Source organism: Protobothrops mucrosquamatus, unplaced genomic scaffold (genome assembly GCF_001527695.2).
Source record: "Protobothrops mucrosquamatus isolate PMUCROS unplaced genomic scaffold, P.Mucros_1.0 scaffold1447, whole genome shotgun sequence".
NCBI classification, from domain to species: domain Eukaryota; kingdom Metazoa; phylum Chordata; class Lepidosauria; order Squamata; family Viperidae; genus Protobothrops; species Protobothrops mucrosquamatus.
This window is the reverse complement of record NW_015387627.1, coordinates 41,630-59,227: the sequence shown is the minus strand read 5'-3', so window position 1 is coordinate 59,227 and position 17,598 is coordinate 41,630. Positions and strand designations below refer to the sequence as shown.

Genomic DNA, 17,598 nt, shown 5'->3' with positions numbered 1-17,598 from the left:
AAGGAAGGAAGGAAGGAAGGAAGGAAGGAAGGAAGGAAGGAAGGAAGGAAGGAAGGAAGGAGAGAGAAAGAAAGGAAAGGCAGGAAGGAAGGAAGGAAGGAAAGAAAGAAAGAGAGAGAAAAGAAAAAGAAAGAAAGAGAGGGAGGGAGGAAGGAAGGAAGGTAGGAAGGAAGGGAAGGAAGGAGAGAGAGAAAGAAAGGAAGGAAGGAAGGTAGGAAGGAAGGGAAGGAAGGAGAGAGAGAAAGAGAGAAAGAGAGAAAGAAAGAAAGAAAGAAAGAAAGAAAGAAAGAAAGAAAGAAAGGAAGGAAGGAAGGAAGGAAGGAAGGAAGGAAGGAGAGAGAAAGTAAGGGAAGGAAGGAAGGAAGGAAGGAAGGAAGGAAGGAAGGAAGGAAAGAAAGAAAGAAAGAAAGAAAGAAAGAAAGAAAGAAAGAAAGAAAGAAAGAAAGAAAGAAAGAAAGACTCTCTCCAGCTTTTCATCATGTTGTACATGAGATCCAGCAAGTTGTAAGAAGGCATCTGAGTTTGGGATGTAGTCGAGACTGCGGGGCACCGGTTGAATGTCTTTTTTTATGTGCCGTGGACTGAAAAGATTGAGGCAAAACCAGAAAGCCCGTGGAAATGTACCCTTGGAGGGGAAACCTGAGAAAAAAAACGCAAAGGGCACAAATTAGCATCCTCTGAGCCCTAATTCCTGAAGTTCTAGCTGCGCTGCCAGTAGCTTTCCTGGCAATTGCCTTTTTGAAAATCCAGAGAACCGCGTTGTCGCTTCGTTTGCATTGCAAGGGGATGGCAAAGTTGCTCAGCTTTCGTTGGGGAAACACAAAAATTCAAAACTCAATTCAAAAATTCTGCAGGGTAAAACTGGAATCTAGGAGATGGTTGAAGGAGAGGAAAGAGGATATATTATGGGTGAAATGGACTCCATTTCTGGAATGTCTTGAGTTGAAAACATGCTTGCATGGATGTTGCCTGTGATAAGTCTGCATCTTAGGCTATCAAGACAAGGAGATTGTGTAGTAAACCAAAGCCTAATTTATTCCTCCGGGATATTAAGGACCACAAATGGCAGACGTTGAGCAAGAAACGGAGATATAACATGCTTATCTAGAAATGATGAGTTTAAAAAACATCCGGTACTTGGAAATATTGAATGGAGAAGGTGTCGATCAAGAGAGAAATTAAAGAATTACAGAATAACAGAGTGGGAAGGGAGGTTGGAGTTTTCCTAGTCCAATCCTCTGTTCAAGCAGGAGACCCGATACCATTTCAGATAAACTGTGGTCCAATCTCTTTTTTGATGGAGCAGCCACAACATCTGGAGGCAAGTCGTTCCACTGGTTATTTCTAACTATTAGGACGTTTCTCCTTAATTTGTCTATGGGGATTCTCAGTCATCCAGGTCATGGTTGTCCCAAAGGTGCTTTTTCAAGAAACAACTGGACTTTCTTGTTTTTCTTTGAAGACGTTTCACTTCTCATCCAAGAAGTTTCTTCAGCTCTGACTGGATGGTGGGGAGTGGAATTCTAGAATTAAGGAAGTCTAGAATTCTCCTTAATTCCAGGTTGCTTCTCTCCTTGATTAGTTTCCATCCGTTGCTTCTTGTCCTGCCTTCAGGCGCTTTGGAGAATAGCTTGACTCCCTCTTCTTTGTCTTCAAGGTCCCTTCCAACTCTATTATTCTCTTATTCTATTATTCTAGAGGCAAGTTCTTACTGTCAGGAAGTTTCTCCTTAGTTCTAGGTTGCTTCTCTCCTTGATAAGCTTTCATCCGTTGCTTCTTGTCCTGCCTTCAGGCACTTTGGAGAATAGCTTGACTCCTTCTTCTTTGGGGCAGCCCCTCAAATACTGGCAAACTGTTATCATGTCACCCCTGGTCCTTCCCTTTAGTAAACTAGACATACCTAGTCTACGATATGGATATGGACATCGAGACATGGAGATATCTAAATCTCCACATCTCCTAGATATGGAGGAGTTGTAGACATTCCGGTTGACAGGAGTGACTACTGAGGGGTTAGGGACAAAAAAGTCAAGGTGATTGCATGATGTCCATCGCAGGAACAATGCACATAAAAGGGGAAGGCAGTTATGCCCCCCCCATATAGACTTTTTTCAATCTCTGCTGGCTGAGAGGTCAGGTGCCTTGTCTCAGCTCCCCACCTGTTGGACCATCCATGGACCACCTCTGCAGATGGACCCATTTGAAGGACCCATTGCCAAATCAACGTCCTATCGCATATTGTCTCCTCTGTACAAACTGCTAACATTAAAGATGTGATCCTGGAGCAGTTGGCCTTAATCCCTTCCCTTTCCACCCTCCCTTCACACACACCCACACCCACACAGAGAGGGAGAGAGACACAGAGAGATTCTTCCAACTCATGCAGAAGATTGTCTGAGCTTTTTCATTTGTCCCAGTCTGTCTCTGTATTCATTCCAATTTTGAAGAATGCGTGCAGGACCATGTTATCAGCTAAATATGTGTGGATGTCCCAGACCTTGAAACAGAATACAGAATATAGAACAGGATAATAGAATAGAATAGAAAATAGAATAGAATAGAATAGAATAGAATAGAATAGAATGGAATGGAATGGAATGGAATGGAATGGAACGGAATGGAATGGAATAGAATAGAATAATGAAGAAGAGTAGAATAGAATAGAATAGAATAGAATAGAATAGAATAGAATAGAATAGAATAGAATAGAATAGAATAGAATAGAATAGAATAGAATGGAATGGAATGGAATGGAATGGAATAGAAGAATAGAATAGAATAGAATAGAATAGAATAGAATAGAATAGAATAGAAGGGATCTTGGAGGTCTTCTAGTCCAACCCCCTGCTCAAGCAGGAGACTTTGTACCATTTCAGACAAATGGCCGTCCAGTCTCTTCTTAAAAACCTCCAATGGTGGAGCACCACAACTTCTGAAGGCAAATTGTTCCACTGATTAATTGTTCTCACTGTCAGGAAATTTCTCCTTAGTTCTAGGTTGCTTCTCTCCTCGATTCGTTTCCATCCGTTGCTTCTTGTCTTCTTCAGATCTTTTCACCTCCGGCCCTCTAAACATCTTTCTTACTCTTCTCTGTACTCTTTCTAGAGTCTCACCATCTTTTTTTTTGTATCACGGTGACCAGAACAGAATATTTATTTGAACGCATTTACCTAAAAGCCATAGGCCACTCTGGGTGAGGTGCTTCTGACAGGCCCCCCTGCTTTACAATCTGCAGGTTTCCCATCCAAAATGCATAAATTCAGCCTCCAGTTTCTAGCTGACCTTGAGTTAGCAAGATAAAGGGCTGGCAGGAGTCCCTCCCCACACAGATCAAGACATGCATGTTCCAGGGAAGAGGGCAGTTATGCAATCAGAGCCTCAGTGTGGTCAGCCAGATGGACAGAGCGAGAGCTCCCGCTTTATCCAGCCATGAATGCCTTACGTGCCATAAAGGATGAGCAGGGTTTTTGTATAACTCCTGTTCTCATTGGCCTGCAGGATTGGCTGGTTACGCTCTGCAGTAGAGAAAACAGAGAATCGGTAAGGAGAGGACAGGTAGTCCTCAGCTTACGAGCACAACTGAGCCCCAGATGTCTGTTGCTAAAGGGAGACCTTTGTTCAGTGAGTGTTGCCCCCATTTTACGACCTTTCTTGACACAGTGGTTAAGTGATTCACAGCAGCTGTTAAATGAGTCACACGCTTGTGGAGTGAGTCTGGTTTGCCCATTGACTTTGCTTGTCAGAAGGTCACAAAAATGGATCATATGATCTCGGGACTCTGCAACTGTCATAAATAACGATAACAACAACAATAACAATAACAATAACAATAATAAAGTTGGAAGGTACCTTGGAGGTCATCTAGTCCAGGGCTTTTCAACCAGTGGTACGGGAACCACCTGTGGTACATTGGCACCTGGCAGGTGGTACGCGACCATCCTAGAAAAGTGGTAGCGGGGAGGGGAATGAGCTGAACCGGTGGCAGCACCGCACAAGCCTGAGTGAGAGACGGCTGGAGCTGCAGGGCTGTCAGGGCTCAGCGGAAGCGCCAGGATCAGTGCTGCTTTCCAGCTGATCGGCGCTTCTTCGGGGCTGTCAGGGCTCAGTGGAAGCGTCAGGATCAGCACCAGGCTCCAACTGGAGCTCAGCGCTGATCCTAGTGCTTCTGCTGAGCCCAGAAGAAGCGCCAATCAGCTGGAATGTTGCAGCATCTCCAGAGTCTTGTGATTTACATTCAGATGCTTGGCAACTGATTCATATTTATGACGGTCACAGTGTCCCAGGGTAATGTGAAGTGACCAAAACCTTCTGCAACCACCCAGCAGACGGGGGGAATAAAAACCAAACACCCCCCACCCCACCCCCGCTGCCAATCCTCAACAGAAATGCTCACAACAATGAAAACCTCAGACAGGAGGAAGAGCGCCGCCGGGTGGGCAGGCAGGTGTCTTGCTTGGCTGTGGCTTGGGGGGCACTTTTTTCAGTGCCTTTGTAATTTCGAACAGTCACTAAGTGAACTGTTGTAAGTCGAGGACTACCTGTACTTTATCACTTTTTCCCCTTTTGGGGGGGGGGTCATCAAGTTTTTGACACCTTGCTAGGCGATTGGTGGTACTCAGATGTTGTCATAACCTAAAAGTGGTACAAATGGGTGAAAAGGTTGAAAAGCCCTGATCTAGTCCAACCCCCTGCTCAGGCAGGAAACCCTATACCATTTCAGACAAATGGCTGCCCAGTCTCTTCTTAAAAACTTCCAGTGTTGGAGCATTCACCGCTTCTGGAGGCAGGTTGTTCCACTGGTTAATTGTTCTCACTGTCAGGAAGTTTCTCCTTAGTTCTAGGTTGCTTCTCTCCTTGGTTAGTTTCCATCCGTTGCTTCTTGTCCTGCCCTCAGGCGCTTTGGAGAATAGCTTGACTCCCTCTTCTTTGGGGCAGCCCCTGAAATATTGGAACACTGCTATCATGTCCCCCCTCGTCCTTCTCTTCATTAAACTAGACATACCCAATTCCAGCAACCGTTCCTTATATGCTTTAGCCTCCAGTCCCCTGATCATCTTTGTTGCTCTTCTCTGTACTCTTTCTAGAGTCTCAACATCTTTTTTACATTGTGGTGACCAAAACTGGATGCCGTATTCCAAGTGTGGCCTTACCAAGGCCTTGTAAAGTGGTATCAACACTTCACATGATCTTGATTCTATCCCTCTGTTAATGCAGCCTAGCACTGTGTTGGCTTTTTTGGCAGCTGCAGCACACATATCAGCATCTGAAGTTTTAATAATAATAATAATAATAATAATAATAATAATAATAATAATAATAATAATAATAATAATAATAATAATAATAATAATAATAATAATAATAATAATAATAATAATAATAATAATAATAATAATAATAATAAAGTTGGAAGGGACCTTGGAGGTCATTGAGTCCAACCCAACATATCAGCGTCTGAAGTTTTGATCCCGTGGCCATGGAAATGCTGCAATTAAGTGTGAAAAATAATCCTAAGTCACCTTTTTTCCAGCGCCATTCGAACTTTGAACGGTCACTAAATGAACAGTTGTAAGTTGGGGACTACCTGAGAAACACTCAGGTTGGGTTTTGGGCTAAGACCTCCCTGTGGCCCCAAGTAGCAACCAGCTCCAGGAAATCGAGATAGGGCCACCTCGTTTTTCTTCTACTTTGGAGACAGTAGGAGATCCTAAAGCTCATTTTTGCCCATGAAAGAATGTCAGTTCTCTGTAGCTGGAAATGTAGGTTAGAACAGCGGTCCCCAAACCCCAGGCCATGGACCAGTACTGGGCCGTGGCATGCCAGCAACCGGTCCACACAAACAAGCAAAGTCCCATCCGTGGGATGCAGGCAACACACAAAACCACCCACCCTCCAATCCACGGAAAAACCTTTTTCCACGGAACTGGTCCCTGGTGCCCAAAAGTTGGGGACCACTGAGTTAGAAGGATGAGGGCTGGTGAGTCATACCCTGGCACACTATTAAGGCAACTCAAAGTTGTAAGATAGACTAGAAGCTGAGGAAACATCTGAGAAATACCAAAGCACCAGAAGGCAGGAGAAGAAGCAACGGGTGGAAACTAACCAAGGAGAGAAGCAACAAAGAACTAAGGAGAAATTTCCTGACAGTCAGGACAATTAACCAGTGGAACAACCTGCCTCCAGAAGCGGCGAATGCTCCAACACTGGAAGTTTTTAAGAAGAGACTGGACAGCCATTTGTCTGAAATGGTATAGTCTCCCGTTTGAGCAGAGGGTTGAACTAGATGACCTCCAAGGTCCCTTCCAACTCTGTTATTCTATGCATCTATGCTAGCAAAATTATTCTGTATTCTGTTAATTCAATTCCCGGAATTTGAGGCCGAAAGAATCTCAAGTGACAAATCATTGCGAAGATTGCCATGAGTTTTAAGAGGAAGGTCAGATCGGACAGCAATGGGGTAATGGATGGTAGGTGGGCCTGGGAGAAGAACCATAATGGTTTCTTGAGAAAGAACCATAGATTTGTGGTGGAAGATTTAGATCTGCTTCCTGGAACCTCTACTTTTAAAGAGTCCTGTTGAGCTGACGGTAGAAATGATATTTTTCTTGAAATCTGGAGACATCACATGTACATCAGTATGTCCTGCTTTTCTTGGTTTCTATTTTTAGGAGTCCTTCTTATGTTTTTTTTATTTTTATTATTATTGGATTTCTCGTAAAGTTAAGTTTATGTAGTAGAATGACTAACAAGTTCTTTAAATACACCAGCTAATCAATCAATCGGAATACAACTGGAAGGGACCTTGGAGGTCTTCTAGTCCAACCCCCTCCTCAAGCAGGAGACCCTATATACAATTTGAGACAAGGAGCTGTCCAATCTCTTCTTAAAAGCCTCCAGGGATGAAGCACCTATAACTTCTGGTGGCCAGCTGTTCCACTGGTGAATTGTCCTCACTGTCAGGAAGTTTCTCTTTAATTCCAGGTTGCTTCTCTCCTTGATTAGTTTCCACCCATTGTTTCTTATCTTGCCTTCTGGTGCTCTGGAAAATAAGTTGACCCCCCCCCCCTCTTCTTTGTGGCAGCCCCTCAAATACTGGAATACAGCTATCATGTCCCCCCTAGTCCTTTTTTTTTTCATGGGAAGACTTTATATATCCCCAATTTATTATACACACAAATAGACTGGCATTTCACTACGGTATATTCCTTGTCTGTGACTGGATACCATCAGAGTAAGGCAATTACTCTGCAGTGTAACAGTGTTCCAATATCTCAGGGGCTGCCCCAAAGAAGAGGGAGTCAAGCTATTCTCCAAAGCACCTGAAGGCAGGACAAGAAGCAACGGATGGAAACTAATCAAGGAGAGAAGCAACCTAGAACTAAGGAGAAACTGCCTGACAGTTAGAACAATGAACCAGTGGAACAACCTGCCTCCAGAAGTGGTGAATGCTCCAACACTGGAAGTTTTTAAGAAGAGACTGGACAGCCATTTGTCCGAAATGGTATAGGGTTTCCTGCCTGAGCAGAGGGTTGGACTTGATGACCTCTAAGGTCCCTTCCAACTTTTTTATTATTATTATTATTATTTTTATTATTATTATTATTATTATTATTATTATTATTATTATTATTATTATTATTATTATTGTTGTTGTTGTTGTTGTTGTTGTTGTTGTTATTGTTAATAATAATAATAATAATAATAATAATAATAATAATAATAATAATAATAATAATAATTAGTGAATTATTCTTCTCCAGAAACTGAGTCTGACCACCAGCGAGGTGGTATATTGTGCTAGCAAAAGTTGGAAGGGTTTTGTGTTTGTTTGTTTTTTTGAAAGTCATGATATGCTATTGAAATTTGATTGCCGGACAATTTGCTAACAGGATTTCCAGCTGTATGCTACAAACCGCAGTTTAACTCGACTTACATCAGTTTGTAGTTTCTCATGACCATTTGAAGTTGCAACGGTACTGGAAAAACTGACTTATGACTGTTTTTCACACGGGGGGGGGGCGGGAGAGGACTTTGTGGTCCTTGATGTTGTCTAAGCTTGGTGGCTTTCTTGCAAATGTTTTAGGACCCAACCAGGTAACTTCATCAGTGCTAGAAGGGAGGGGGGTTGCAGGGAGGAGGAGGAGAAGGAGGAGGAGGAGGAGGAGGAGGAGGAGGAGGACTGTGGGGTCCTTGGTGCTCTCTGAGCTTGGTGGTTTTCTTGCAGACGTTTCATTACCAAATTAAGTAACATCATCAGTGCTAGAAGGGAGCGCTGTTTGCAAGAGGAGGAGGAGGAGGAGGAGGAGGAGGACTCCTCTGGGGTCCTTGGTGCTCTCTGAGCTTGGTGGTTTTCTTGCAGACATTTCATTACCAAACTAGGTAACATCATCAGTGCACAGTTGGAAAACCACTTCAATAGAGGAAAGGTGGACAGCCATTTTTTTAGGTTGCACATTCAGTCAAAGTTCAGTCAAGTTTATATTCTATTCCCCAGTGTGAATACCTAAATAAACAAATCACTCCGAGGTCGTTTGGCTGCTTCTCCATGTCCTAAAGAATTTGGCGCTAAGCCTGCACTATTGTGGACACACACACACACAAAAATAATCTGAAACGGAGACAGAGAAGCTGAATTACGGACTTAGTAAAGACTCAGGGAAGTCTTTAAAGTGGATTTTTGCTGGAGACTTTTAGAATAAATTCAATGTACAAAGCCTCCCGGCTCACATTTCTAGGATGGCAGAGTTGGCGTGGGCTGTAACCGATCTGCGAAAGAAGACAAGCACTTTTGTCGGCGATTGCCGAGAAATTAAGTTGTACTTTGATGTGCCTTGGAGAGGTGTCAGTGGCCATTGTGTTTGATTCTTGGTGAGTTCCTCATGAACATCAAATATTCCTAGAAAGATATTCAAATAATTGGAAGTAAAGGAGAGAATGGACTCAACTGCATTTAACAAAATGAAATTCAATGGGGAAAAAAGTAAGGTTCTACATTTAGGCAAGAAAAACCAAATGTACAGGTATAGTATAAGGGGTACCTTGCTCAATAGTAGTAACTGTGAGAGGGACCTCGGAGTCCTAGTGGACAATCACTTAAATATGAGCCAGCCGTGTGCTGCAGCTGCCAAAAAGGCCAACACAGTGCTAGGCTGCATTAACAGAGGGATAGAATCAAGATCACGTGAAGTGTGAATACTTTACAATGCCTTGGTAAGGCCACACTTGGAATACTGCATCCAGTTTTGGTCACCATGATGTAAAAAAGATGTTGAGACTCTAGAAAGAGTGCAGAGAAGAGCAACAAAGATGATTAGGGGACTGGAGGCCAAAGCATATAAGGAACGGCTGCTGGAATTGGGTATGTCTAGTTTAATGAAGAGAAGGACGAGGGGGAACATGATAGCAGTCTTCCAATCTCTCAGGGGCTGCCCCAAAGAAGAGGGAGTCAAGCTATTCTCCAAAGCGCCTGAGGGCAGGACAAGAAGCAACGGATGGAAACTAACCAAGGAGAGAAGCAACCTAGAACTAAGGAGAAACTTCCTAACAGTGAGAACAATTAGCTAGTGGAACAACCTGCCTTCAGAAGCTGTGAATGCTCCAACACTGGAAGTTTTTAAGAAGAGACTAGACAGCCATTTGTCCGAAATGGTATAGGGTTTCCTGCCTGAGCAGGGGGTTGGACTAGATGACCTCCAAGGTTCCTTCCAACTTTTTTATTATTATTATTATTATTATTATTATTATTATTATTATTATTATTATTATTATTATTATTATTATTATTATTATTATTATTATTATTATTATTACTCCAATGTTTTTCAGCCTTGGCAACTTTTAAGATGGATGGACTTCAACTTCCAGAATTCCCCAGCCAGCTTTGGGAATGGAAGTTCACCTATCGTAAAGCTGTTTAGGCTGAAGTAAGTAACAGAGTCGGAAGGGGCCTTAGAGGTCTTCTAGTCCAACCCGCTGCTCTTGCAGAAGGCCTATATTATTTCTGATAAATGGCTGTGCAGCCTCTTCTTAAAATCCTCCAGTGATGGGGCACTACCAACTTCCAAAGGCAATTTCTTTCACCGGTTAATCGTTGAATCTCTTTGAACAGTTCATTGGTGAACTAATTTATTAATAAATCAATCTGTTGGTGAATTAGTGAACAGTGGTGAATTTGGTATTAGTGAATGAGTCAACTAATTTATTAATAAATTAATGGACTAAACATTCAATTAGAACAGTTGAATGCTATTCTAAGCTCACCTCCACGCTCCATGCGTTGACTCCAACCCATGCAATCGTGGTGCATATGTGATTTGTTGCATTTTTATTAACCTATATCAGGGGTCTTCAAACTTGGCCCTTTTACGACTTGTGGACTCCAACTCCCAGCGTGCCTGGCTGAGGAATTCTGGGAGTTGAAGTCCACAAGTCGTAAAAGGGCCAGGTTTGAAGACCCCTGCTTGTGGACTTCAACTCCCAGAATTCCTCAGCCAGGCACGCTGGCTGAGGAATTCTGGGAGTTGAAGTCCACAAGTCATAAAAGGGCCAGGTTTGAAGACCTCTGACCTATATCAACCCTCACTCACTTTTTCCTATAAGCATGAGACTCCTACCTTGTGAAATGAAGATACTCAACACCTACTACATCTAGTATGACTGATGTTTCTATATTCCTCGCCTTTCCAAATCTGTGGTTCTCTAGACATTGGGACTTTTACCTCCCAGAGTACCACCCCAAAGTGGGAATTCCTGGGAGATTTGGCTCCTTAAATCCACCATCCCCCATTTTAATACCACTTTACAATGGCCACACTTGGAATCTTGCATCCAGTTTTGGTCACCACGATGTAAAAAAGATGTTGAGACTCTAAAGAATGCAGAGAAGAGCAACAAAGAGGATTAGGGGATTGGAATGTTTTAATTGAAATTAGTGGAGTTTAAAAGCAGGAGTGATTTTTGTAGATGTAATAGTAGGGATGATTCTGTGGATTGATTGAATTTTAAGAAGAAATAGATTAAACTAAATTTGTTATATCATGCAAGGAAATAGAGGGGGGAATTTTTTTTTAAGGTATTAATTTTAGTTATATATATATGACTTGTTCTGCTATGATTGATTACCCTTTCACCACGGTGTTTTCCTGAGCACTTTGATGTAAAAATTAAAAAAAACCAATAAAATGTGTATTTAAAAAAAAGATGATTAGGGGACTGGAGGCTAAAGCATATAAGGAACGGCTGCTGGAATTGGGTATGTCTAGTTTTAATGAAGAGAAGGACGAGGGGGGACATGATAGCAGTGTTCCAATATCTCAGGGGTTGCCACAAAGAAGAGGGAGTCAAGCTATTCTCCAAAGCGCCTGAAGGCAGGACAAGAAGCAACGGATGGAAACTGACCAAGGAGAGAAGCAACCTAAAACTAAGGAGAAATTTCCTGACTGTGAGAACAATTAACCAGTGGAACAACCTGCCTCCAGAAGCGGTGAATGTTCCAGCACTGGAAGTTTTTAAGAAGAGACTGGGCAGCCATTTGTCTGAGCAGGGGGTTGGACTAGATGACCTCCAAGGTCCCTTCCAACTTTACTACTACTATTATTATTATTATTATTATTATTATTATTATTATTATTATTATTATTATTATTATTATTATTATTATTATTATTATTATTATTATTATTATTATTATTATTATTATTATTATAAAAGGGCCGAGGTTGCCTACCCCTGGGCTAGATGATAGATAGATAGATAGATAGATAGATAGATAGATAGATAGATAGATAGATAGATAGATAGATAGATAGATAGATAGATAGATAGATAGATAGATAGATAGATAGATATCATCTAGCCCAGGGGTAGGCAACCTCGGCCCTTTTATGACTCGTGGACTTCAACTCCCAGAATTCCTGAGCCGGCACAGCTCAGCTTGGAAACCTCTCCCTTTCCCCTCAGCGTGGCTGGCTCAGGAATTCTGGGAGTTGAAGTCCACGAGTCATGAAGGGGCCATGGTTTCCCCCATGCTGGCTCAGGAATTCTGGGAGTTGAAGTCCACGAGTCATAAAAGAGCCAAGGTGGCCTGCCCCTGCCCTATTCTATTCTATGAAATAGTCACAAAAATGGGATTTCTCACAGATCTGGCACGGCCTTCCTTCCAATGGCGGTTCCTTTCTGACCCTCCTGTCCTCCTTGGCCGTTTCTCTTCTCAGTCTGGAAGCCGCCAAGAGATAGGGTTGTCTCTTCTTGGTCTGCTATCCATCACTCAGCCTTCATAATTGCCTGGGAAACCTGTCTCTCCTTGGCAGCATCTCAACAGCCAGCTGGAAATGTTACAGCTGTTGGCCAAGGACCTCTTGCAGAGCAGAAATGTCAGAGGTCAGCAGGATTGGATGCCTGAATGCCTTGGTCTGAATGCCTTGGTCTTCTCAACCCAGGGGTCCACACTACAGCAATTGAGGGAGGGGGTTTCACCCCTCTTTGCAGCAGGTTGCTTCTCTCTTTGATCAGTTTCCAACCATTGCTTCTCGTCCTTCCCTCTGGTGCTTTGGTGAATAACGTGACCCCCTCGTCTTTGTGGCAGCCTCTCAGATACTGGAATAACTGCTAACATGTCTCCTCTATTCCTTCTTTTCTTTAGACTAGCCAAACCCAAGTCCTGCAGCCGTTCTTTGTACGTTTTAGTCTCCAGGCCTTTGATCATCCTCGTTGCTCTTCTCTGAATTTTTTCCAAACTCTCAACATCCTTTTTATGATATGGTGAGAAAAGTTGGCTGCAGTATTCCAGGTGTGGTCTTACTAGGGTTTTATAAAGCGGTACTACTACTACTACTAATAATAATAATAATAATAGTAAAGTTGGAAGGGACCTTGGAGGTCATCTAGTCCAACCTCCTGCTCAGGCAGGAAACCCTATACATTTCGGACAAATGGCTGTCCAGTCTCTTCTTAAAAACCTCCAGTGTTACAGAATTCACTGCTTCTGGAGGCAGGTTGTTCCACTGGTTAATTGTTCTAACTGTCAGGAAGTTTCTCCTTAGTTCTAGGTTGCTTCTCTCATTGATGCGTTTCCATCCATTGCTTCTTGTCCTGCCTTCAGGTGCTTTGGAGAATAGCTTGACTCCCTCTTCTTTGGGGCAGCCCCTGAAATATTGGAACACTGCTATCCTGTCCCCTCTCGTCCTTCTCATCGTTAAACTAGACATACCCAATTCCAGCAACCGTTCCTTATATGCTTTAGCCTCCAGTCCCCTAATCATCTTTGTTGCTCTTCTCTGCACTCTTTCTAGAGTCTCAACATCTTTTTTACATCGCGGTGTCCAAAACTGGATGCAGTATTCGAAGTGTGGCCTTACCAAGGCATTGTAAAGTGGTATTAACACTTCACGTGATCTTGATTCTATCTAATACTTCTTAAATTTTTGGTGAACAGTCAGATCGTTGTCTGGTGTCTGGAAGTAGCAATGCTTCAACAGGGAGTCTTGGGTCGAACTGCTCCTAGGAGCCCACAAGCTCTTCTTCCTCTTAATGGATGTCAGCCTTTTGCAAGCAATCTCAAGTAGTGAAGAGCAAAAGCTGTGTAGTGTACTGAACCAGGGCAGATGTATTTATCAAATGTCTCTGCGTCTGGAGCCAACTCGATCTGTCCTTGTTTGGTCTCTGTTGCTGGGGCCAGTTCATTTCTCCATGCATGGGAATTCTCTCGCTCGCTACTATCCGGAAACTCACTTGAGTTGAGATCCACATCTGGTGGCTCAAGCCCCAGGTACATTCCTTAGCCACAATACAGAATCCCACGGCCTTCTTCTGCAATGGCTTGTTCAACTTCCCAACCTATTGTTCCTGCCGGTCTCCCACCCATGGAGTAACCACGTTTGGCCTTCCTAAACATTTTTTGAGCTCAGCTGAGACCAAGGGTCTTCACACTTGGCAACTTGAAGACCTGTGGACTTCAACTCCCAGAGTTCCTCAGCCAACGCTGCTAACATTGGATGTTCTTGCATTGACAACATATGAAGATGCAGCCTTTTTCTTTCTTATACTTTACTCTTAGAATTAGATGATGCTGTGGGAGGGGGAGGGATGTGGTGGGAGTTAGTTAGACATAACAATTATTGTACTCCTGTGTGAATTCAGAGCTTGAAATAAGAGCTAATAAGAATTGGCGGGTTAGAGATCAGGAAGGAAAGCCTGCAATTCAAACTAATTGGAGAATGTGATTTATGATTGTTAATTGGAGGAGGGAATTGTGCTTTGATACTAGGTGCTCAGGGGAGGGGAATCCAGATTTCCGCTTCCTACGTGCGGATGCCATGCAACTTGAATAAAGATTCTTTAAGGTAAACAATGCCTCGAAGTTCTTTGAAGAGTTTCATCTGTCGGAACCATGACATCTACAAGTCTTAAAGTTGCCAGGTTTGGACACCCTTGGCCAAGATCGTCCTCTCCTGTGACTCATGAGACCAGATACTCATGCATCTGGCAATAAACACATCCTTAGCACACAGTATATGGCTGCAACTCAGTATTTAAATGAATACAAGACCGAGGTTGCATCCTGTCAAGGTTTAATGATTTAAAAGCTAAACAGCTTGTGTAAAGATGTAAGCTAATGTGGAGGATGCAGTATAGGAATGACTCAGCAGGTGTGTGTATCCCTTTAAGAGCCTGAGTATAAAAGGGAAGGTTTTTTTGCTGGAGTCTTTCTCTCTCATCCGTTTGACTGCTGTAACTGCTGTGTATTAGAGTTTGCTGTTCCACCACGTGTATGTATCTTATTTCTAGTGTATATTTGTAGGTGTAGTGTAATATAAACCATTATTTAATTACAAACCACTGTTTACTGTATTTACTCCTGGGTTACCTCAGCGCAATAAGACTGTGTGTGCTCTGACACATCCATGTATCACGTAAGTGTGGGTTAACCATGTTTTGTTGACCAGTTCCACGTCATGTTAAGTTATAGACAATGGTTGTGATTGAGTGACAGTCTTAATAATAATAATAATAATAATAATAATAATAATAATAATAATAATAATAATAATAATAATAATAATAATAATAATAATAATAATAATAATAAAGTTGGAAGGGACCTTGGAGGTCATCTAATCCAACCCCCTGCTCAGGCAAGAAACCCTATACCATTTTGGACAAATGGCTGTCCAGTCTCTTCTTAAAGACTACCAGTGTTGGAGCATTCATCGTTTCTGGAGGCAGGTTGTTCCACTAGTTAATTGTTCTAACCATCAGGAAGTTTCTCCTTAGTTCTAGGTTGTTTCTCTCCTTGATCAGTTTCCATCCATTGCTTCTTGTCCTGCCTTCAGGCGCTTTGGAGAATAGCTTGACTCCCTTTTCTTTGTGGCAACCCCTGAGATATTGGAACACTGCTATCCTGTCCCCCCTTGTCCTTCTCCTCATTAAACTAGACATACCCAATTCCAGCAACCTTTCTTCCTGTGTTTTAGCCTCCAGTCCCCTGATCATCTTTGTTGCTCTTCTCTGCACTCCTTCTAGTCTCAGCATCTTTTTTACATCATGTTGACCAAAACTGGATGCAGTATTCTAAGTGTGGCCATGTTACTGAGAATGGTCCAGCGATGGGAACCATCTCACATTCTCAAGAAGAATACGCATTTTCTCAGTCTCTCCTTTCCCATCCTGATAACGGAGACTTTGTCAAATGTGTGCACACAGACACATACGCAATGGGTTCCTGCTGTTGCTGCTGAAGACTGCCGCAAAATCCTAAACATGGTTTCAAACAAAGGTTGGCTTTGTTTGATCAAGCTAGTCCCCTTGAATTTAGAACCAATTCTGATTGCTTATTGAGTCATTAAGCAGAAAATTGCAGGGTCCAGAAGTTCCATTCAGATGTTCTTGGTTTCCTTGTGGCATATTTAGCCATGGTTAGCCTAACCATAACACACACACAAAAAAAAAACATGTGAAGACCCCGGAAAGTGTGCAGAGAAGAGCAATAAAGATGATAAAGAGTCTGGAGGCTAAATCGTATGATGATTGATCGATGGAGCTAAGTATGTCTGGTCTATCAAAGAGAAGGATTAGTGGACGTGGTATCTGTCTTCCAGTACTTGAAGGGATGTCATAGAGAAGAAGGGGTTGACTTATTCTCTAGGATACCAGAGGGTAGGACAAGAAGTAATGGGTGGGGATCCAATGTAGACGTAAGGAGAAATTTTCTGACAATGAGAGCAATTAATCAATGGAATAGCTTGCCTTTTGGAATTGGGCGTGCTCCATCATGAAGTTTTTCAGAAGAAACTGGACAAATACTTGACTGGGACGGTGTAAAGCAGGGGTCTTCAAACTTGGCCCTTTTATGACTTGTGGACTTCAACTCCCAGAATTCCTCAGCCAGTCCTGTTGAGACTCTAGAAAAAGTGCAGAGAAGAGCAACAAAGATGATTAGGGGACTGGAGGCTAAAACTTACAAGGAACGGTTGCTGGCATTGGGTATGTCTAGTTTAATGAAGAGAAGGGTGAGGGGGGACATGATAGCAGCCTTCCAATATCTCAGGGTTTGCCACAAAGAAGAGGGAGTCAAGCTATTCTCCAAAGCACCTGAAGGCAGGACAAGAAGCAACGGGTGGAAACTAACCAAGGAGAGAAGCAACCTAGAACTAAGGAGAAACTTCCCGACAGTGAGAACAATTAACCAGTGGAACAACCTGCCTCCAGAAGCTGTGAATGCACCAACACTGGAAGTCTTTAAGAAGAAACTGGACAGCCATTTGTTTGAAATGGCATAGGGTTTCCTGCCCGAGCAGTGCGTTGGACTAGATGACCTCCAAGGTCCCTTCCAACTTTTTTTTTATTATTATTATAGAACAAGAGTCACAGAGCATTCTCCCAGCAGATCCATGAAGTCATTCTTCCCTTGGCATACAGGATGAACAGCTAGAAACGTGGGGTTTTTTTTTTCAGAGTTTGCTGGTCTTTTCGTGCATTTGGTCTTTTGCTTCTAAATTAAAGTTTATTTGCCCCTTTTTCTTATCTTTCACCGAGGGGGTGGGGTAGATCTGCTTAAAAGCAAAAGAGCACACATTTCCAGATAAAAACCATTATTGCAAGCGCATGGCCGGGCTTAAATATTCAGCAGCTTTTTTATCACTTCATAAATTTCCCAGCCGAATCAGGGCGCTCGGCCAACGCTCTTTGCAGAGGCATTTGACAAAACTGAAGAAAGACGAGAAGTTGGAGTCTGATTTATTTTTGCATTATTTGGTTCCCAGAGACTGTGCCCTACCCAGCACCTAACTTTGCTCTCCGGGCTACACTTAAGAGGAGAAAACGAAACGGAGCAGGTCTCTCCGTTGCATGCCTGGCTGTCTGCTTTGGCTCCCGTTCGGAGAGCTGGGATCCGATGTTTCAGATTTAAGGGTGCTTTACTCTTCCTTGATTTCAGCGTTTGTTCATTTCAGAGTGCCCTGGATGGTAAGTGGACAGTCTTTCTTTTCTTCTGTTCAATGTCTAGCTTCAAAAAGTAGGCAAGGGAAAAAGGGAAGGAAGGAAGGAAGGAAGGAAGGAAGGAAGGAAGGAAGGAAGGAAGGAAGGAAGGAAGGAAGGAAGGAA

General features: G+C 42.8%; 1 protein-coding gene across 1 annotated transcript in view; it reads left to right on the top strand.

Annotated features, from left to right (window-relative positions):
• Positions 1-17,447: 17,447 nt before the first annotated feature.
• GPR20 (G protein-coupled receptor 20) overlaps positions 17,448-17,598 on the top strand; it is a 16,239-nt gene continuing 16,088 nt past the window's right edge. The window contains exon 1 of the mRNA XM_015822050.2: positions 17,448-17,460. Coding sequence (XP_015677536.2) covers positions 17,458-17,460 — 3 coding nt within the window. The 5' untranslated portion in view covers positions 17,448-17,457. The remainder of the gene's footprint in view (positions 17,461-17,598) is intronic.